Genomic DNA, 23,918 nt, shown 5'->3' with positions numbered 1-23,918 from the left:
CAAAACTACACCATGTAGTATTCTTGGAACTTCTCCTGCCCCCTTCAGAAAAGTTTAGCTAGTTAGTGAGATGTCTGTCTTTGAGCACTGTGTTCTTTTAAAGAGTTATCCATGTGAGATTAAGCTGACAACAGCAGCTTGAAAGGTTAAATAGGAAGCTCAGGCAGCAGTGAGTTTGTAGTCATTTATAGTAGAATATTTTGGGGAAATATGGTGACATTGTATGCACAGCAAGAATGTAATCGATGGCAATCACTTAGCATACAGAGACTGTTCAAATGGTGTATGACTGCTCACTATTTTGTTTTAAATCCTCCTTCTCTAAGAGACATTCCTAAAGTTGGCATGGCCTGTGTTCTCTTTGACGGTGCCCTAACTCTCTACCGTTGTCTGGCACAGCACAGTGTGGGGGAGCAGTGGAGGAGATGGAGGGCGTGATCCTGAGCCCAGGCTTTCCAGGCAACTACCCCAGCAACATGGACTGCTCCTGGAAGATAGCATTGCCTGTGGGCTTTGGTAAGTCTCCCCAGCCTTTTTATTTTATTTTTTTATTTTATCCCATTTATTTACGAAGTTTGAATACATTGTTTTTCACAAAAGATCCTTCCCGTTTCCTTCACCCCACCCACCCGTCAAATTGTGCAACCCTATGATTAACACCCTACCCCTCATCCTCACCCCTCTATATCCACCCTCCCACCTGCCCTGGATCCTCATCCTCATTCTACAATAATGGTTTTATACAGTATTTGTCCTTGTGGAACTGGGTTCGTTCACTCAGCATAATGCTCGCCTGTCCCTCCCAAGTTAGATAGTGTTTTACAAAATCATTGCCCCTGCATGCTGCCTAGTATTCCATTGTATGAATGTACCACAGCTTCTCAACCGATATGATTGTGGTTGGACATCTGGGCTGTTTCTATGTCTCCCCAACCTTTTGAAAACAGGGAGCTTCTCACCCAGATTCTTGGGCTTAATTAAAGCAACCATCTTCCACAATTGTTCAACATAGCCTCAGCCAGGGTGATCAAGCTCCCTCACTCTCTCTTTGCTCATCTGAAAAATAAGGGCAATCGTACTGCTCTGTCACCTCTTGTGCACGTGTGAACATCATTTCAAAAGCATAGACATGAAAGTCCTTTGAAAACATAAAATATAGGGAGGGGAGAAATCTTATAGTTGTCATGATTATTGTTTGAGTAGTAAGCTGAAATCAAGAATATGGAATGAAAAATCTCTAGGCGATAGTTAAAAAAAGGAAAAAAAATCTATTTTACAGACTGGACGTCAAGTTGTATTTTAGCTTCAATGTCAGATTTATCATCCTAATTAAATTGAGTGAAAGTCAATAAGAAATTGAGTTTGTGTTCTTCTGATGCATGTGTTAGCAGGCCTAGAGATGGGGAGAAGTGTTTTGGTGGTGATGGAGTCAGCCAGGCATGACAGGAAAGTAGAGAAGGGGGGGAGGGAGGAAAGACATTGATCTGGGTATGAAATATAATCACTGATGATTCATGTATTTTATACTGTTATTGTTGTTGTGAGTCGTTGAATCGGAACTGACCCATAGCAGACCCTCCAGTGGATTTTCAGAGGCAGTTAATTGCATGGGAGGAGATTGCCCATCCTTCTCCTGTGGGGCAGCTGGTGGATTCAAGCCACTTGCCTTCGGGATTGCAGCACAGTTTCTTACCACTAGGCCTCCAGTATTGTGTACTAGCACTGCAATTTTATCCCAAGATGTCTTTCAATGGAATAAAAGATTTTTGTTGCCATCAAATCAATTGGCTTATGTTGGTACTCTGTTCCCAGGAAAGAAATGTCCCAAGGGGACTGTTCTTGCTCAGACTGGGGTACTCTCTGTGTGAAAGAGAGCCTCGAGATTGACGATCATCATCAGTGTGTCCCTTATTACTCAGCCTAGGCTCTTCTGTTTAGAGAAGGGACTTTGAAGAGAAGATGATCCGACCCACCTTCTCTAAAGCTGCTCTGAGGAAAGTTGATGACCGCCCCAAGAAGGGAGTCTTATTTTAAGTATCTACTTCCAAACAAAAATAGGGACAAATGATCAAGTTGCAAAGCTGTGATGGCTTTGGCAGCTTTAGGGCACTCCACATTTTGAGATATTGAGGAAAGAGAAGCTAAAAGACCCTTCTGTTTTGCCTTCAGGCTTGGGGCAGAAGAACCTTGACTGATAGGGAGGAAGCAGGGAGAAGGCAACATCCAAATAAAAGCAGAGGCTTAAATGAGAGGCACAGCTCTGTCGTCTGTGGATCTAATGTTCAGCCTCCAAGTTCTAAGTCCTGGGTGCTTTTCCAGCATGTGAGGAGGAAGTACTGCAGAGTCTAGCTGGCCTCAGGAGGCCAGGACTCCTTGATCCTGTTGAATTCCCGTGAGGACCCTAATGTGGTATCTAGTTTCAGCATATCCAGAGGACCACTAAGGAACCCTAGTGGCACAGTGGTTAAGCACATGGCTGCTAACCCAGCCGTTGAAGGTTCAAATCCATTGATTGCTCTGTGGAATAAAGATGCAGAAGTCTGCTTCCATTGAAATTACAGCCTTGTGAGCCCTACAAGGGAGTTCTACTATAGAGTCGCTGGGAGTCAGAATTGACTGAGGAGCTAGTGTAACTAGTATGGGTGTATATCTATGTACAGAGTCGCTGCATTGCATGTTTTTGCCACTGGGTGGCGGTCACGACCCAGTTCTTTTCAATTCCATTTATTAATTCTTGGGAAGCCTTGGTTGCACAGTCCATAAGGATTTGCTCCACTAACTCAAAGGTGGCGCTACTTGGGTGTTCAGATCTACCAGCTGCTCTGCAGGAAAGAGATGGGCAGTCTCCTCCTGTGCAGTTTACAGCCTCAGAAAACCCACCGTGGCGTCGGCTGTGACTCAGTTCCAGCTCTACGCAATGAGATTTTTGGTAGGCAGTCTTTACAGGAGCCCCTTGATGGACATCCACCAGCCACTTCACAGCCTTAGAGACTGTATGGGGCAACTTCTACCCTGTTCTTTATGGTCATTGTACGTCACAATTGAAGAGCTAGCAGTGGGCTGGTTTGGGTGTTGATGGCAATGTGCCCTGGGTTTGCTGGTGTGGAGGAGATGAGAGAATGGAAAGTGCTATTTCCAAAGATGACACATGCAAAGATGCTCACTGAAAAATGACCTATAGTTTGGAAACAATCTACATATTCGTTGAGAACTGAATAAAATGTGATTGGCTAATTCCCAAGATGGAATTAATTAATATGTAGATAAAATGAACTTGTATAGCAACATGAATAAACCTTGAAAGCATAATGTTGAGTAAAAAGATATATTTATGAAACTGTGTATACAGCATAATACTATTTGTTTAAGTAATTAAAATAAATAAGCCAAAATATATATCTTTGAGAATCTGAGGAGACTAACTGGAGGGTTATCTTCCAAATTCATGATAAAAGAGAGTTACTGTGGTGGAAAGGAGGCAGTAGGACAGGCAGGCGCTGAAGGGTCTTCAACATGATATGGTGGGATTTTGTGTGTGTGTGTGTTCTAATCCAATGCAAAAGACAGCATGTTTGCTCATTCTAGGAAATACAGACTGGCAGAACTTTTTTATTATCAATTGAGTGAAGGTGTACAGGATAGGTAAATTGGTTTTCCATATAATCACATATTTTTTGTTTTATGATGTTATTGTGTGCTGTCTAGTTGGCACCTACTCGTAGCTGACCGTCCAATGGGTTTTCAGAGACTAGACTGTAAATCGCACGGAAGGAGATTGCCCATCTTTCTCCCAAGGAGCCGCTGGTCGATTCAAACCACCAAAGAGATGTGGCCTTTGGGTTAGCACAGCTCTCTGTAGGCCACACCACCAAATAATCTAGAAATCATCGACAGTTCCCCGTTGCCGACACTAACTGGCCGCCCAGTCCTCCACCATTGGAATGCCCTCACACCCATCTCACCCCCAGGAAGGCGAGAGTCTGTTGATCTTGTCCTTCCCTGAGTGGTACTTCCCACAGCCCTCGCGTGTGGTAACTGCTTGGTTGATACTGTTGGTGAGTGAGTTATTGCTCATTTTTTCTTGATATAAAAATTAGAATCTCTTGTTGTGGTCCTTGTTGTTGTCATTAGGTGCTGTTGAATTTATTTCAACTTGTGGTGACCCTGTATACAATAGGTCTGTGCCATCCATTTACCCTCTTTGCTGGACATCTGTAGTTTATAGCATTTTGCATTCTCATTTCCACAATTAATAGTAACAATGGACTTTTCCCTTTGCTCAGTGAACATATTTCTTTAGTATACTTTTATTAGCTATCTAGTTTTGATAACAGTTAGCCTGAAACATTTTTTAACATTCATATCTCCATTCTCATACTCCAAAGAGTACAGTAATGTATAAGGCCTTGACCAGATCCATTTACCCGCTCACATTGTCTGGAGATCCTGTTTAGCCCAGAAAGTCTCTAGAGAACAAACTTCACTTGGTTTCCGAATGGCACAGATGAGATAGTGTGTATTTCTAAGTTTTCTCTTTCTGAATTATCTCAGGTGTTCTAGAAAATTCCTTTCCAAAAGGTCACGTCTTTTGATGGATTGTGGTGTGGTGTTACTTTTGAGTAAAAAGTTTATTTTAGCAAAGCTATCTTTATACTGATATTAGAAATATGAATCACAAAGTAAACCAAGTATTGGCCCTGAACTTTGTTTTCTGTAAAATAAATGAGTTTGAGAAGGCACTCTGGAATGACTAATGCCTTTGCTTTTGAATGACTAATGTTAGTCCTCCCTGAGACTAGATGCCTGGATGAGCATTTCCCAAGGTGTGTTCTGGAACCCCTGGTTCAGTGATGGGGGTAGGTGGGGGCTTGGAGCATTGGGGAATTTTCACGGGCAACCCCTGTAAAGCAGAACCGTACTGCTTTGGGCACTATTTTGCTTCTATCTTGCTCCCAGGAGCACACATCCAGTTCCTGAACTTCTCCACGGAGCCCAACCACGACTTCATAGAAATCCGCAACGGCCCCTACGAGACCAGCCGCATGATGGGGAGATTCAGTGGAAGCGAGCTTCCCAGCTCCCTGCTCTCCACATCGCATGAGACCACCGTCTATTTCCACAGTGACCACTCCCAGAACCGGCCAGGATTCAAGCTGGAATATCAGGGTGAGGATGAGAGCTCTCTGTTGCTCCTGTGTTGTGTTGTGTTGTGTTGTGTTGTGTTATATATTGTGGAGTCAGAACCAAGACATACCTGACCCTCCTGTGGATTTTCAGAGACTGTAAATCAATGGGAGATACTGCCCCTCTTTCTCCCATGGAGCAGCTAGTGGATTTGAACCACAGGCCTTTATATTGACAGCACAACTCCTTACCACTAAGCCACCAGAGCTCCCATTTCTTACCTACCTTCTCAGCCTTTCTTTCAAGAGCTAGAGACGCCTCAGAGTGAGAGACAAGGGGATAACCTGTACAGGGAGGCCTCCCAGTTTGACAAGCTGACACTCTCGCACAGCTTCTCCAGAGTAGCAGACCCAATAGTGCCCCCTTGCCACCTCTGTGCACCTCTGTACATGCCTGACAACAGATAGCTTTCTTTGGGCAAGGGGCCCATCTGTTTCCTCTCAGGTATCCCCCAAATGTCTGGTCAGCAACCTCTGCTCAGGCTTGATATGCTCAATGACTCTCTCTGAGTCTTCCCTTATACGTCAAGCCCCAGTCATGCTCAAAAGAGTCCTCCTGTGGTGGACAGTTGAGTACCAGTTTCTAGAGTGCCCACTGACTCTTGCACAATGAGAAGTATTCACTTATTGCTACTGAGTGTTTTCCTCAGTGTGTGAGGTTCCCCGCACACGAAGGCTCTGCCTCACTGAGGTGAAATCTTAGGACAGGCACCACTTCTCCTGGTAGACTTTTTCTAGAAAGAGTGCCATCAGCTATGATTCAGGCTTCACCTGTGCTTCATCTGGTTGTGAGGTTTGTGCATAACCTGTGCAGCTGTTCTCAATGGCCCTAGATTCTTCCAGATGTTCTCACTAGTGTTTTACCAGTGTGCCTGACTGAACAATTCTAAATTAATATTTTCTCAAGTATTTATCATTTCCCCCTATATTAGCACATGCTTGTTAAAAAAATTAAACCATAAAAGGTGGTTTTCAAGCACTTCATAGAAAACTGGGATTTTCCTATAATCCTGTCATCACTGGACCCCCCCCACCTCAATTCAAAGATACTAATTATTAACAATGTGTTAAATATAGTCAATGCTGGTTATACTCATAGTACCTATTCTATAAAGTTGTTATGAACACTGAATTAGGGGATGTTAACCAGGTAAAATCAAGAGTTAGGTTCCCGTAGGCCTCTGGTCACATTATTTTCAATCAATCAGTTAACACATAAGCTTGTTTTAGATATGTTGCTGATTAAACCTTATTATTACTTGGCATGTTACCCTTAAATTTATAACAACAGCACTATAGCTCGTGCTCAAATGAAGCTTGTCTACGGCATAAGGTGTGTTGGAGCCAGCTGGTGCCTCGGAGTACCAGGCAGCACCTCAACTGGTTGCCTGGGAACCATTTGAAGCAGTAACTTCTCCAACAAAACAGAAAAAAAAGGCAAAGTTCATGTCATTAAACATACCATATATTACAATAGCTCCTGTTCAAGCTCAGCTAAGAGCATTGACAACACAGATTCCGTGGTCGTGCTGCAAATATTTGACTGAAAAAGCACTGCAAGTCCTGACTTTGGAATTACAAATAAATCTGGGGCAGAAGGCAAATATGTAAATATGAAGTTCGTGAATAATGAGAATCCATCATATTTCTCTGTATTTTCCTATCCATAATTGATGTATTGACATCATTGCATTTTAACCAAAATTGCATACTGTAAACATTTTTGCCATTTGCTTTTGTTTGGGGATTCTTTTAAATCTTATTTTCTTTTTCTTTTTTTTTTTTAATTTGCCTTTTTGAAGCTAAGTTTTCATTCCAAAAGCAATTCACACATATATTCACTTGGTTTAAAAACAAAGACATGTCAACATTCCTCCAAAAGCAGAAGTGTTTCCCAGAAGAAGCTGCTGTTAGTTAGATATAATCTTCCTAGACCTTCTTCCATGCATTGACATATACAGGTCATACGTACTTGGGAAAATGTCATGTTTTAGGAATGTTTATTGTTTTCTACAGAAGAAATTCCATACTATACATTATGTTCTTAGACTTGTCTTTTTTTATTCTGCAAAGAATATGCCTTGGAGCTCCTTACTTGTCAAAGAGGAATACTGAATATTTGGGGTTACCATTCAGGAGACTTCTTACAGGCTCTTTCTGTTACAGGGAGAGCTGTTGGACTGGTTATACGATGACCATACCTCTTCAGAATGCTTGAGTCTATCTTGGAGGACTCTTCAGAGTAGTTGAGTTGAGTAACTGAGTAGATTTCTTCACTGTGAGGAAGCCTCAGGGAAAGTTGAGCTTCTCACACCAATGAAACTTCAGGGAGAAAGCTCTGCTTATCAGTCATGTGGTTCTGCTTACAAGATAGAAATGAAGCTGCTACACCAAGGAGCTTCAGTGTTTGTGTGGGTCCATCACAGAAGCTGTCTTCACTGTGCTTCTGCCTATGAGACATATATCCCGTCTTTTGGAAGTGTAGGGCCTGTAAAGGGAGCCATAGTCTGTCTCAGATGAGACTTGTGCCTCATGCTTGGTCAGTATTCCTCTGTGGGACAGACACAGCTCCTCCCTGTCGAGCCCCCTCTGAGGTAGACACCAGCCCTCTCCTCACCTTTCTGACAAGAGCAGCTGCTTCCAGGTTCAGCCACATGGTCTGTGTCCCCTCTACCTCCATGGTGGGCATCACTCTGCCTACTTAACGCCCGTGAAATAGGACAAGTCATTCTCAAACTGAGTTCCTGCATGGCATATCCACTTATCTTTATGAAGACTGGCCCTCTGTCACGGACTCAGACTCTCCAATGACTTCTTCCCTGTGCATGAGGTATAACTCCTCCCACAGAGCCCTGACCAGGCCTCAGACCCACCTGCACTCCTGAGCCTACAGCTCTGAGAAATGCCTACCAAAGCTGCTCTTTTATGAGGCACTCAGGGATCCCTCTGAGGAACAACAGGTCAGCACTCTGGGTAATGATCCTCTTTGTGAAGTGTCTCAAACCCACTGAGGTTTCATGTGTGTGAACAAGCAGCCCCCAGTCTTTCTCCTGAGGACCTTCTCTGTGGGGCAGGGAAATAGAAAGGAAGGAGTAGAGGAGGGAAGTTGTAAGCATGCCTTCAGTGGTCCAGCACCAGCCACCAGTATGAGAATCTCAACTACAACCACTTGAGTTCCCATTTTGTGAAGGGCCCACCTCTCTCTATTCACATTTACTTGCCACAGGCCTGGCTACTCCCTCTGTGCCTGCCTATGTCATATTCCTTCATTAGTTTCCTGAGGCTTCTGTAATGATAACCACAAACTGGCTTGAGATAACAGAACTTTTCCCCTCACAGACAGTTCTGGAGGCCAGAGTTCAAAATCAGGTTGTCAGTTTGGTTTCTTCTGGAGGCTCTGAAGAAGCTGTTTGGTGCCTCTCTCCTAGCTTCTCTTGGTTTATGACAAACGTTGACCCTCCTTGGCTTGGAGACGTATCACACCCGTCATGGCCCTTGTCTTCTCATCTCCTTCATCTTCTTTCTGTGTTTTGTCTTCTAAGGACATATGTTACTGGATTTAGATCCCACTCAAATAATCTCTTAAACGCCTTAACTTAATTCTATCTGCAAAGATGTTTTTTTCAGATAAGATCATAGTCACAAATTCTTAATTTTACTACAAGTTCTAGTAACTTCTGGAGAGCTCCACATGGTATCAGCTCAGCTGCTCCTTCTCAGGCTTGAGTTGGCTTCTGTTGCCTTTGTACTGATCCCGACCTCTGGGACTAAATTGTCAGGAGGCACAGGAATTCTCACTGAGGCCTCCAAACTTGTGATAGGCCAGATCCTTCTCCTTAACCAACAGACCTCCATTCTCCACTTAACATCTTCCCTAGTCTGTGGGCTTGAACCTTGTGAAACAAGCTCCCAACACTCACCTCAGGATTTTTCTTTATGAAGGGACCAACTTTATGAAAGAGCCTTGTCCCCACCTGGGCACTTTCTATGTGGCAGGTCCAGTTCCCTGTGGTTTCTAACTTTCTGTGGAAGAGACCCAACTCCTTGCTTTTTCTCAAATCCCCTCTAATTGAACACTATACTTCCTGTTCTGTGGTCTCCTTTTCCCTTCTTCAGGCAAATATTCTTATAAAACCTCTAGTGACAGCCCAAACTACCCTCTGTGGCCACCTAGTCTGATAGCAGAGCTTATTTTGTAAAACCTTCTTGAGAGAATCGTACTTATAAAGAACCTAACAAAATTACTAAGGCATCTCTTGTTCTGAAAGATTATGTTGTTGTTGTCAGATACTAATCGAGTATGACTCATAACAATCCTATGAACAACATATCTGAACCCTGTCCTATTCTGTGCCATCCTCACAATCTCTGACACACTTGAGCCGATGCTGCAGTTAGTGGGTCAGTCCATCACGTTGAGAATCTTACTCGCCTTTGCCGTCCCTCCACCTTTTCAAGCATGATGTCCCTCTCCAAGGAATAGCCTTTCCTAGCAACCTGTCCTAAGTATGTGAAATGAAACTTTATCATATTTGCCTCCTAGGAGCACTCTGGCTGCACCTTCTCCAAGGCATATCTGTTTGTTCTTTTGGCAGTCTATGGGATACTCAGTACTCTCCTCCAACACCACAGGTCAGAGGCATCTATTCTTCCTTCTTCATTGTCCAGCTCTCAGATGCATAGCAAGTGACTGAAAAGACCATAGCCCGAATCAGGCACACCTTAGTCCTCAGACTGCTCCTGCATCATTGCTCCTCAATAATTTAGAGAGATCCCTGACTGCAGACTTTCCCACTGCAGCAAGTCTCCTGATCTCCTGGCTGCCGATACCGAGTGAATGGATTGTGGATCCAAGTATGATGAAGTCTCTGAGCGTTTCAGTCTTTTCTTCATCCATCATGATGTTGCCTATCATGATGAGATATAACCCATACTGAAGGCTGCAGTCCTTGGCCTTCTGCAGCAAGTGCTTCAAGTCCTCCTCACTTTCAGCAGGCAAGACTATGCCATCTGCATAATGAAGATTATTGTTGCATCTTCCTCCAATCCTGATACTACATTCTTCTGGAAGATTATTCTGAAAGATAAGGCATCTTCATTAATATTTTTAATTATGGCTTCTCCTTTGGAAAGAAGAAAGCCAACTCCTCTCACTGAAGAGTCTATCATTGGAAAAGTTTAAATTCCTCCTTGTTGGATTTATTTCTGCCTACAAGCTTAGCCTCTCTCTTTGAAGCTTCTTCCAGTGGAACAGGCTCTGAGATTATTCTCGAGTTATGACCAGTAAGATACTATTACTAAAGTGTCTCTATTTTTGAAAAGCCTAGCTCTTTCCACTTGATATGATTCCTGTGAGAGACCCAGTTATTCTCTTTATGGCTGCTCCTGGCCGCTCAATTAGGCTTCACTGTCTTTGGATCCACATGTCCCTTCCCTTCTGAGACTTCTCTTTCAAGTAAAAGTCCATCTCATCCCCGTTTGCCCGTGTTGTCTTTGTATGGGCTCAGTGCTTCTACTAAAGCTTTCATCTCTGAAACCTCAAAACCCACAGTGCTGCTGTCTCTCCTTTGGCTGACCAGGCCAGCCTCTCCCACTACAGCTTCTAGCTTATGGTGTGCCCAATTACACTGATGATTTATGGGAGAACCTACTCAGTTCTTCCCACTGAGACATCCTTGTACAGTATTAAGTGGAAATGTATATAATATCCCCACCATACATTCACATTCACAGACAAGTCTCTTGAAATCTGCTACTCCCACTGAGAATTTTCACTATTGAAAAGTTAGTTCTGCTCCCACTGCCATCTTCCTGGGTGGAGTAAGCCCAGTGACTATCATGAACGCTGCTCTTTGTCTGGTGGCCCCCGTTCATTGAAGGTTTTGCACTGTGCCACACACTCACCCAATTCCTTGGCTTTGTTTGATGAGCCCTCACTACTTCCACTAAGATGTCTTCTGCTCCTGTAGACACAGCTTTCCTGCTATCTTTGAGGGACTTGCATGGTCCATCTCATTGAAGATCTTCCCCTGCTTCGCTGACCTTTTGCTTTTCTGAACATGATGTCATTTTCCAAGGACAGGGCCTCTCCTGACAAGGTATTCAAAGTATGTGAGACAGAGTTTCACTCTCCTTACCTCCAAGGAGCATCCTGGTTACACCGTCTCCAAAACTTATTTATTTGTTCTTTTTGGCAGTTCATGAGATACTTAATACTTTTCTTCTCCAGAACCACAACTCAAAAGCATCGTTTCTTCGTCTGTCATCTAGGTGGGTTCAAATAGTCAGCTTTTTGCTTGTAGACAATCATTTGCACCACCCAGGAGCTCCTGGGAAAATAATAATAGTTAACATTTATTGAGCTATTATTATGTGCTAGTTCTGGGCAAATAACTATCCATAATGATCCTGCTTAATCCTCATGATAATCAGAAAACTGAAACACAGAAAAGTTCACTTGTCCAGAGCTATTTTCCCAGAACTTTGTTAGTCAATAACAAAGGTGCATATTGGGTCAAATCTTCGTATGTCACCATTTTGACTACTCTTTGTTGCTCTTATATTCCAGTTCTAGTAAAACCTGTCCAGAGAGAATAAAGTGACCACCTCTCCTTGTTGTTTTCAGCCTATGAACTCCAAGAGTGCCCCGACCCAGAACCCTTTGCCAATGGCATTGTGAGGGGAGCTGGATACAATGTTGGACAGTCAGTGACCTTCGAGTGCCTCCCAGGATATCAGCTGACTGGCCACCCTGTCCTCACATGTCAACATGGCACCAACCGGAACTGGGACCACCCCCTGCCCAGGTGTGAAGGTATGTTTCTTACTTGAGCTGATGTGGTGATTCTTTCTGGTGGTTAGAGAGGCTAAACAAGAGCAGTCCACATTCCACACTTCTTCTGCATGGGGTTGCCTTGTCCATCCTGTTCTCTTATAAATGGGTCCAGGGGAGACTATCCTGGGAATAGGGCTCTGGGATGATGCAAATAAGGATCTACAGGAAAATAGGCCCATTAGTAAGGAGTTACCTACAGCCAAGGGGAAGACATATCGAGTCCATGGGAATATCCAGCCTGCTGGGCTGGATATGCCCCCAGTTAAAAGGGAAAATTTTGCATGAAGGCCTTTGATTTAATCATAGTACTTTTCCAAAAGAAGAACAGAAGAAAACCTCTTTCTAGGAAATCTCTTGCCTCTCTCTTCACTTGACAGCCCACTCACCCTTATTCTCTCTTCCCTACACGAGGAATCCACGTGCAATGGCAGGAAAGTATTGCTCCTGTCTAGACTATCTGCAGTCAGGTGGCAATCCCACATGCTCCCCCTACAGGCACTACTGGGCAATATCCTCTCACCCCGTTCAATGTTTCTAGTGAAGCTGGGTCAAGAACCCATTCACAATCGAGTCCAGAAAGTGGAACTTTTCTCATTCCTGTTCTCTCCCTGGACAGTCTTAAAGATGACCGTTTCAAGTATGTATCCATAATGTAAATGAGACAAGTTGGTAGTAACAGGGCCCTCTGGGAACGACAAGATAGAATGGCAGGACCAGGGACTTGTGATCTGAGTCTGTCATGATTGGGATTCTCAGAGCTCTGCAGCCTGACCAGAGGAGGAGTAGCATGTCATGTCTCCAGGGCTTGGCCCAGTGGCAGGCACCTGAAGATCCAGGTCCAGCATGCCAGCAGAGTTGAGAGGTCTGTGTTGGACTGATTTTTGTCTACCCAGATGTCTTACATTCTCAGATGTAATGAAGAACTTGCTGTGTACCTTGTACATTGGGGCAACAGTGAACTGAAGCCTCCCCAGCCTCTTGAAGGCCACAGTACCATGACCTCAGTGAATATTATGTGGTTTCCACAGCTCCCTTCCTCAGAACCTCGAGTTCCTCATCTGTCTCTGTCTTGTTTTCCTCAAGACTGTTGGGAGGATCTGCGGAGAAGAGATCTTTTTGTGTGTGGAGACATGGCATTCTGAAGGGGGCACAGCAGGCTCAAGTTCACTGGGAAGCCAGGAGTGGGAGAGGCAGGTGGCAACAGCAAGGAAATCCTGCCACAGCTTGACCACACAGATGACATTTGAAACTAAAATACAGAGTCTCAGATGCACAGCCTATCAGAATGACCCTTTTCTGAAATCTTTAACTCCTCTCACTTCTGTTTCTCTTCCTCTTTGAAACCACAGTGGAAAGGTTGTCCCTCTTCCTGCCTGATCCCTCCTTCAATTTTTTTATCTCAACCCCCTCAGGCCCTCTCAGGGAAAGGTAGAGCCCCTTTTATCTGTCTTTCAAACTCTCACTTGCTTTTTACCTTTTTCAAATTTTCCTTTAAAATACATTGAGGTCTTTCATGTTCAATAAAACAATCCTTCTGGACCATATTTTCCCCTTAAATAATTCTCTTCTCCTTACAGCTTTGATTTATGTCAGAGTATCTTGTACATGAAACCCCTTCGTGGCTATTTCTGATTTTCATTCTGCTAGTGGGAGTGTCCTCAACTCTGTGTAAGATGCTTATGTTGTTCTTATTAGGTGACATCAAGTCGGGTCCCATTCACTGTGATCCCATATACACAGAAACAGAGTGAAACACTTCCTTGTCCTATGTAGTCCTCATAATCATTGATCTTTTTAGACCATTGTTGCAATCTCTGTGTCAGTCCATCTCGTGAAAAGTGTTCTTTTACTCTGGTCTGCTACTTTGCCAGGCATGCTGTTCTTTTCCAATGACTGGACCTTCCTTATTACATGCCCAAAGTATGTTAGATGAAGTCTCTCCATCCTTGCCCGCAAGGAGCATTCTGGCTGCAATTCTTCCAAGATATATTTGTCAGTCCCTAGAAAAATGCAATGTTTTTTGCCAACATCATAATATAAAGACACTCAGTCTTCCTTATTCCTCATCTAGCTTTTGCTCATATGAGGTGACTGGAAATACCAGGACTTGGATCAGGTGCAGTTTAGTCCTCAAGGTATCTTTGGTTTTCAACACTAAAAGGATCCTTTGAAGCTGGTTTTCCCAGCGAGGTATATCATATGATTTCCTGTCTGCTGCATCATGGTCATTGATTGTGGATCCAAGTTAAATTAAATTCTTGGTAATTTTTTTTTATCATGCTGTTGCTTGTTGGACCAGTTGTATATGTGTTATGTTCTTGTATTTAAGTGTAATCCTTCTAAACTATATATTCTTTGATCTTCATCAGTAAATGCATCGGATTCTATTCACTTTCAGTAAGTAAGGTTGTACCATCTGCATATCACAGGTTGTGAGTTGTTATTGAGTCTTTCTCCAGTCCTGATGCCACATTCATTTTCATATAATCCAGTTTATTATACTGACTGAATAGGTATGATGAAAGGATAAAACCCCGACCCACACCTTTTCTGATTTTGAACCATACAGTGTCCCCTTGTTCTGTTAGAATGAGTGCCTCTTGGTCTATGTACAGATTCTTTATGAAAATATGAAGTATTTTAGTGAAATGTACAAAGATCTGAAGCTGGAAAATCAAAAGGAAAAACCATACTCATAATGTATAAAGCTGAAAATCTGAAGGAAACAAAGCCTCAAGTTGCAATACTTAAGAATTTTTTTAATAAAACATTGAACTATGTAGGAAGCATCTAAAGAAGATGCAAAGAATAGAGTACCAAAAAGGACCAGCTGACGTTCAGCCATTTCAAGAGGTAGCATATGATCAGTAATTGATGGTAGTGAAGGAAAATCTAATCTGCACTTAAGATATTGATTTAAAAGAAAAGAAAAGCAATGCTCTAGGAGTTTCTAGAATAGCAACTGAAGTGCTCAACAAACAGACGCAACACTGAAAGTGCTCAATTATCTATACCAAAAAATTTGAAAGACAGCTGCCTTCTCAACTCTCTTTGAGAGATCCATTGTTATGCCCATTCCAAAGAAAAGTGTTAAACAGAAATTAAAATAAGTCTGCAGGAACCAAGATACGATCTTGAATCAAATCCATCTGAATTTCATGATCATCTTAGGTTTGAGGCATTGAACACCAGATGGAAGACCAGCTGAGCTGTGAGATGTTATCAAGGATATCATCCATGAAGAAAGAAAATGGTCATTATAAAAACAGAGGAGAAAGAAAAAACTGAAATGGATGTCAGAAGAGACTATTGAAGATTGCACTGCAATGTCAAGAAGCCAAATCTAAAGGAAGACATGTTGAAGTGAAAGAGCTGAACAGACAATTTCAAAAGGCAGCTCGGGAGGACAGAGCAAAGTATTATACTGGAATGTGCAGAGAGCTGGAATTGGAGAATAAAAAGGGAAGAACTTGAGCTGAAGGAACTGAAAAACAAATTTAAGCTTCATGTCACAATGTTGAAAGATGCTATGGGCAGTATATTGAATGACCCAGAAAGCATCAAGCAGGATTTAGAAGAGGCCGTGGCACCAGGGACCTAACAACAACAATATCACACAAAAGATAATTTAAAAATAGTTGTTAGATGATGATGATGATGTTGTTGTTGTTGTTGTGTACCATAGAGTCAGAACTGACCCTGTCGTAGGTTTTCAGAGGCAGTTAATTGCATGGGAGATTACCCATCCTTTTCCTATGGAATGGCAGCTGGTGGCGTCAAACTGCATGCCTTTGAGATTTCAGCACAGCTTCTTGCCACTAAGCCACCAGAGCTCCTTTTGTATGATATTAGTGATTGATAATTTATGCATTCTGATGTATAGCTTTTTTTTTGGAATGGGAATAACTATGGATCTCTTAAAGGGATAGGAAATTTCCTGTGTGATTAACTGTCTCTGAAAAAGGGACAGAAGATAAGCAGTGGATTAGTTCTAACTCTTATGAGGCTCAACAACAATAACAATATCACACAATAGATAATTTTAAAATAGTTGTAGCATTACATCAAGGGGAAATACCAGAAATTCAAGACAGATTGAGAAGGGTATGTTGAATGAGAGATACCATTACTGATGTTTAATGGCTATTAACTGAAAGCAGAGAATACCAGAAGATATTTAGCAGTGATTTATTGATTATTAAAAGAGTCATATGTGTGGGTTATAACAAGTTATGGATAACATTGAAAAGAATGAGAACATACTTATGTGTCTCTTTTTAATTACCTTTCATCTCTTAAATTGAAGATATGCTATAATATGTTGTTGTTATGTGCCGTCGAGTCATTTGCAACTCATAGCGACCCTATGTATAACAGCCCTAAACCCTGCTCTATCCTGTGCCAATCGCATTGCCTCTGACACACCCATCCCAATTACCCCAGTCACTGAATCAATCCACCTCATAGAGGGTCTTCCCCTCCTGTGCTGTCCCTCCACCCTCCCAAGCATGATGTCCCTCTCCAAGGACCTGTCTCTCCTTACAACATGTCCAAAGTATGTCAGTCGGAGCCCCAGAATCCTTGCCTCCAAGGAGTGGCCTGGTTTAACCCTCTCTAGGATGAATCTGTTTGTTTTCTTGGCACTCCATAGTACATTCAATACTCTTCTTCAGCACTACAGCTCAAAGGCATCAATTCTCCTTCTATCCTCCCTAGTCATTGTCCAACTCTCTGATGCATAACAAGTGATTGCAAAAACCATGACCTGTATCAGGCGCACCTTAGTCTCCAGAGAGACACCGTTGCTCTTGAGTACTTTAGAGAGGTCCCTAACAGCAGACTTTCCCATCACAATACTTTTTTTTATTTCCTGGCTGCTGGTGCCAAGAGTGTTGACCTTGGAGCTGAGCAAACTGAAGCTGTGAACAATCTCAATCTCTTTGCCATCCATCCTGATGCTACCGATTGGTCCAGTGGTGAGAATCTTTGTCTTCTTGACATTGAGCCTCAGTCCATATTGAAGGCTGCAGTCCTTGACCTTCTGCAGTAAGTGCATGAGGTCCTCCTCAGTTTCAGCGAGCAGGGTTGTGTCATCTGCATAACGCAGATTGTTGATAGATCTTCCACCAATCCTAACGCCACGCTTCTCCTCATAGAGCCCAGCCTCTCAGATAATCTGCTCTGCATACAGACTGAAAAGGTATGGAGATAGGACACATCCCTGGCATACACCCTTCCCAATTTTGAACCATGCCGTGTTGCCCTGCTCTGTTCTGACGACTGCCAAGTATAGGTTGACGACTTGGTCCAAGTATAGGTTTCGCATTAGCACAATTAAATGTTCTGGGATTCCCATTCTTCTCGATATGATTATTCCATTGTTGTTGTTGTTATGTGCCATTGAGTCACCTGTGGTGGATTAAGGAAATGGGAATGATCTGGTGTGAAAACAATGTATACAAACTTTGTAAGTAACCCATAATAAAATAAAAATTTTATTTTAAAAAACCAACTCAAAGACTAAGTTAAGAAATTAAAAATATTGGCACTGGATTGTTGAGAATCCAAAACAAAAGGAAAACATGCTAAAGTAAAAGAGCTGAACAGAAGATTTCAAAGCTCGGCAGGACAAAGTATTGTAATGAAATGTGCAGAGAGCTGGATTTGGAGATTAAAAAGGGAAGATCTCACTGCATTTCTCAAGCTGAGAAAATTCACAAATGTAAGCCTTGAGCCGCGATATTGAAAGATGTTATGGGCAATATGTTGAGTGACCTAGAAAGCATCAAAAGAAGATGGAGGGACTACACAGAATCACTGTATAAGAAAGGATCGATTGACACTGAAAAATTTCAGGAAGTACCGTATGAACAGGAGCCAGTGGTATTGAAGGAGAAAGTGGAAACTGCACTGAAGGCTTTAGCAAAAAAAATAAGGTCCCAGAAATTGATGGGATACCAATTGACTTGTTTCGATTAACAGATAGAGCCTTGGATGCATGCACCAGTTTATGCCAGAAAATTTGGAGGACAGCTGTCTGGCCAACAGTCTGGAAGAGGTTCATATTTATTCCCATTCCCAAGAAAGGTGATCCAACTGAATATGGAAACTATCAAACAGTATCATGCAAGCAAAATTTTGCTGAAGATCATTCAAAATGGCTAGAACAGTACATAGATTGGGAGCTGCCAGAAGTTTAAACAGGATTTAGAAGAGGCTGTGGGACCAGAGATATCATTGCTGATGTCAGATGGATCCTGGAAGTCAGTAAAGAATACCAGAAGAATGTCTATTTGTTCTTTATTGACTACATAAAGGCATTTGACTGTGTGTATCATAAATTGAGGCTCACACTGAGAAGAATGAGAGTCCCAGAGGACCTAACACGTTGCCGCTCACTTTTTAAATTGACGGCTGCGCTTAGAAACACATTTGCCGTCATTTGTGGCAACGTGTTAATCGTGCTCATGTGAAACCTATATCTGGATGATGAGGCTGTTGTGCAAACAGAGCAGGAGAGCACTGCATGGTTTAAAATTAAGAAGGGAGCGTGTCAGGGTTGTAGTGTCTCTCCATACCTGTTTAATCTGTATGCCAAGCAAATTATCTGAGAAGCTGGACTCTATAAGGAGGAATGTGACATCAGGATAGTAGGGAGACTCATCAATAACCTGCATTATGCAGATTATACAACCTTCCTTGCTGAAAGTGAGGAGGACTTGAAGAAGATCCAGGAATACAGCCTTCAGCATGGATTGCATTTAGATGCAAAGAAAACAAGGATTCTTACCCTTGGACCAATAGACATCATCATGGTGGATGGAAAAGAGATTGAAACTATCAACAACTTCATCTTACTTGGATCCTCAATTAGCACCCTTGGTATTAGCAGTCAGATGGCACTGGGGAAATCTGCAGTTAGAGACCTTTCAAATTATTGAAGAGTAGTGATGTTCTACTGAGGACTAAGATGTGTCTAATTCAGGTGCTAGTCTTTCCAGTCACTTGGTATTCATCTGAGAGCTGGACAGTAAATAAGGATGACAGAAGAAGAATTGATGCCCTTAAGCTGTGATGTTTGAGATGAGCACTGAACATCGCATGGATGGCCAAAAGAACAAAGAAATATGTCTTAGAGAAGGTGCAGTTGGAATGCTTTTTGGAAGCAAGAAGGATGAGGCTTCACTTCACATACTTTGGGCATGTTGCTAGGAGGGACTGGACTATTCCTAGAAAAGAAATATGATGCTAGGAAGGGTGGAGGGTCAGTGAAGGAAGACCCTCAACCAGATGGACTGACACGGAGACTGCTGCAATGGATCTTGTGTGTCAGGAAGTGTGAAGATGGCACAGGATAGGACAGGGTTCAGATCTTTTGTTCATAGGGTTGCTATGAGTTGTGCTCAACTGGATGGCTTCTAACAACAACAACAAATGTATGTACTATCCACATCAAGAGATAGAATATTTTTCGTATTTTGAAGGGCTTCCTCATTTCTATTTCAGTCAAAACCTCCATCCCAAGTACCCACACAATTTTTTCTTTTCTCCGCATAGATTAATTTGCTTATCTTACATATCAGGTAAATGGATCTGTCTTCTATAAGATCATGATTGTGTCTTTGAAATCCATCCACTTTGTTTGCTGTAGCAGTGGTTTGTTCTTTTTTATTGCTGTATAATATTTCAGTAGCCAGCTACCTGGTTGTTTTGTTATACATCCCATTGTCAGTAGATGTGTTTGTGGTTTCCAGATGGCAATTTTCAATGAAATTGCTATGAAAATTCTTTTACATGTCTTTGAATTTATGCACTCATTTTTCTTGATTCTATACCCAAGGGTAGGATTTCTGTGTCATAGGATAGAAATAGATCTCATTTTATGGATAATTGCCAGTTTTCTAAAGGGACTGTACTCATTTCAGCAGTGTACAAGAATTCCAGTTGTTCATTTCCTCTCTAATACTTGATATTTTCCATCTTTTTAATTTTAACCATTCCAGTGAGTATGTAGAGGTTTTTGTTTGAATTTTCCTGTTGAATAATGATGTCAAATACTTTTTCATGTGCCTGTTGGCCTTTTCAAAATTTTCTTTTATGAAGGACCTGTTTAAGTTTGGCTGTTTTTTAATTGGATTGTGTTAGTAGTTTTGTAAGAATTACACATCATGATTTTTAACAGTAATGTCTATTGATTCCCTAGTATAAGTAGATGGTAAGTAATCTTTTGCTACCACATGCTGCTCCTCTTTTCCTTTTGTACAGTGTATTTTCAATTGTATTTCAGTCGAATTTGCTATTTTAAATAATGCAAAGGAAACTCTTATTTCTGGTCCTATAAAATTCAAACAATACCTCTTGACTCCCTATTTATTTTTACTCTCCACTTTTTTGAAATGAGGTTATTCATTCTCTCCTTTTCTTCCACCTCCACCCTCCCTCCATCAGCTACATTTTCCTATTCTCAGAAATTCCGTATCTACCTTCTCTGCAGCTGTTTCCATGCCTTCAGTGCTCTCTCTGTATATAGTCTGAACTCTAAAACAGATCTATAATGTCTGAATTATTAGAACTATGTAAACCGTGCTGGGTGCTGTCATCTGCTTGGGTCACATTTTCTTTTGGCTGAGATAAGTGCTGTGATGCTTGAATTACTCAAGGGAGATTATTTCTTGAATCAAGACCAACTGAACTCTCTTCCCTTATTTTATACTGACTAGCTGGCCCTCCAGTGGATTTTTAGAGACTATAAATCATTTGGGAGGAGATTATCCATCTTTCTCCTGAAAAGCTGCTAGTGGATTCAGATCACCAGAGAGGGTTAGCAGTGCAAAACCCCTACAGACTCCCCACTAGGGCACCCTAGTTAGGCCCCTAATTGTCTGGAACTGTCTTTAATGTCCCTCAATTTTAACTGAAGAGCTTGCTCATCTTTCTCCACAGAGCAGCTGGTGGACTCAAGCCTGCCTTTGGATTAGAACCACAATTCCTTATTCTTCAGAGCTCCCATTATTTTGAGTCAGGGGGCACATTCTACTAGTTCTCTGAGTCATATGTTGTAAAGTGATTCACATTTGAACCATGACTTTTTTTACTATTTAATATTATATATTCAGTAATTTGTTTATCACAAATACCTTTCTTAACATGGATTGGCTCAGTGAATGGAGTAATAGGGGTAAGTTTGTCAGAGACAATAAGATTGGCTCAGGATAAAGAGAGTTCAGAGCTGTTTTGCATAGGGTGGCTGTGAGTCGCAAGCGAGTCAGCTGCCCACAACAACAACAATAATGTTTTCCATGAAAAATTCGTATCGTTGTGTTTCGCACTTTCCTTCATTCATGTTGTGTTTCATACAATAATTTCCATACATTATATTTTATAAAAAATAATCACCATAGAATTATGCTCATCATTATCTTTTCAGGTCCCTGCCAGATCTTTCTCATTGCCTCTACCTGCACCCTCTTCCCACAAAATTGTGTGACCCTATGATTTCCCCCTCCCATCCTCACCCCTCTGCTCCCACCCCTTACCCTTTGATCCCCATAAACTAGTTTACTAGTTATCCTTCTGTTTTTACAGTAACGGTCTTATGTAGTATTTGTCCTTATGATACTGAGTTCATTCACTCAGCATAATGCACTTCAGTCTCTCCAAAGTTACGTAATATTTTTTGAAATTGTTACTTCTGAATGCTGTGTAGTATTCTGTTTTGTAAATGTACCATAATTTCTCCATCCATTCGGTTATTGTTGGACATTTGAGCTATTTCCATGATCTTATGATGGTGAATAGCACTACTATGAACATTTGTGGACAAATCTCCATTTGTGTCTCAGTTCTAATTTCCTTGAGGTATATTTGTAGCTGTAGAATATCTGGTTCATATGGAGTTCCTATGTTCAGCTTTTTGAGGAAATGCCATACTGTCTTCTAGAGTGGTTTGGGCAACAGACATATGAAGAAATGCTTAAAATGACTGGCAAGAAGAGAGATGCAAATCAAAACCACACCAAGATACCATCTCACCCAGTAGCAGTGGCAAAATTTAACAGGACTGCAAGCAATAAATGTTGGAGAGGTTGTGGAGAGAACTCTCAAACACTGTTAGTGGGGTTGTAAAATGGTGCAACCACTCAGGAAGGCAGTTTGTCGTTCTATTTTTTTACTTCCTTTCTTGTTTTCTAGAGAACATCCTCAGTAGACCTTCCTAACAGATTGTACTGTTGAGGTTAAGTACCATCTTGTCCACTCAGACTCATAGCAACCATGTGCAACAGAATAAAACCCTGTACGATCCTGTGTCATCCTTACATCTCTGCTGTGCTAAACCCGTCATTGCAGTGGCTGAGTCAATCAGTTTCACTGTTATTGTTGTTGTTATGCTGTCAGGTTGACTGTGACTCATAGAGACCCTATACATAGTAGCTGAGAACTCTGCCCAATTCTGATTCAATCTCCCTGTTTCTGACACAACTACCCTCATAACCTCAGTTACAATGTCAATCCATCTCATCTGGGGTCTTCCTCTCCTGCAAGTTCCCACCACCCTTCCAAACATGAAGTCCTTCTCTAAGGACTTATCTCTCCTGGCCACATGCCCCAAGCATGTCAGACAGAGCTTCAGAATCGTAGCCTCCAAGGAGCAATTTGATTTTACCCTCTCCCAGACAGACTTATGTATTCTCTTGGCAATCCATGGTATGTTCAGTACTCTTCTCCAGCACCACAACTCGAAGGCATCAGTTCTCTGTCATCTTTAGTCATTGTCCAGCTCTCAGATGCCTTGCAAGTGACTACTTTTTCAAGCACTTTTTTCAGTGGACTCAACGTGAATTAGCCCCTCACACAAAAACTCAATACTGCCCAGTTGGAACCAACTCATAGCTGATCTTCCATTGGGTGTACGAGGTCGTAAATCACATGGGAGGAGATCGCCCATCTTTCTCTTGAAGAGGCACTGTTGTTAATTGTTGTTGTTGCTTGCCATAGAGTCAGAACCAACCCATAGCTGACCCTCAAGTGGGTTTTCAGAGGCAGTTAACTGCATGGGAAGAGATTGCCCATCCTTCTCCCATGGAGCAGCTGGTGGATTTGAACCTCATGCCTTAGAGATTACAGTGCAGCTTCTTACTAGGCCATGGGAACTTCCTTGAAGAGGTGCTAGTGAATTCAAATCACAGAAAGTGTTAGCAATGTAACCTCCTGCAGACTATGCCACAGGAGCCCCCTCCCCCAACAGACCCCTAATTGTCTGATTTAATTGATAACTTCAATGGGCATAAATTTTATGTAGGAAAATTATCTCTTTGCTGAATTTTGTGCTTATGGCTCCATCATTTCTAGGATCGAGTGTTGCTAATGAGAGGCTATAGAGATGCCAGTATAATCCTTATTCCCTTATTCCTTTACAAGTGATCTCATCTTTTCCTCGGACGGCGTTTGGAATCCTCTCCATAAGCTTGGTTTTATATCTCACTCTTTAGTTTCTAGGGTGTAGGATTTTGTTTTCTTTATCTGACTCAGCATCCTAATTTCAGTGCTTGCATTCTCTCTCAGTTCTGGAATATTTTCTTAAATTATTTATTCTCCTACTATTTCTCTGTCTTGTCTGTATTTTCTTTCTTGAGTTCCTGCCAGTCAAGGATGGGCCTCCTGGACAAAACCCCTGTATCTTTTATTTTCTTGTTTATCGTTTCAGACTTGTATCTTTTGGTTTTTCTTCCTAGGAGATATTTATCAGCTTATCTTGGCAGCTTTGTTAAATTTTTTTTTCTTAATTTCCAGTAGTTCTTTTTTGTTCCTAGTTGTTCACAAGATTCTATATATGGATGAAATATTTACTTGGTTCTGTGAGGATAAAAATTTGAGGTTGTTGTTGTTGTTAGGTGCCATCA

At 41.9% G+C, this 23,918-nt stretch overlaps 1 protein-coding gene across 1 annotated transcript in view; it reads left to right on the top strand.

Moving 5' to 3' along the window:
* CSMD2 (CUB and Sushi multiple domains 2) overlaps positions 1 to 23,918 on the top strand; it is a 972,861-nt gene that overhangs the window by 843,073 nt on the left and 105,870 nt on the right. The window contains 3 exon segments of the mRNA XM_006886423.1: positions 400 to 516; positions 4,957 to 5,166; positions 11,809 to 11,997. Coding sequence (XP_006886485.1) covers positions 400 to 516; positions 4,957 to 5,166; positions 11,809 to 11,997 — 516 coding nt within the window.

The sequence above is a fragment of the Elephantulus edwardii genome, unplaced genomic scaffold (assembly GCF_000299155.1).
Source record: "Elephantulus edwardii isolate Elephantulus edwardi_28Jun2011 unplaced genomic scaffold, EleEdw1.0 scaffold00049, whole genome shotgun sequence".
NCBI lineage: Eukaryota > Metazoa > Chordata > Mammalia > Macroscelidea > Macroscelididae > Elephantulus > Elephantulus edwardii.
The sequence above is the reverse complement of the archived record's forward strand: the minus strand, read 5'-3'. Positions and strand labels throughout refer to the sequence as shown.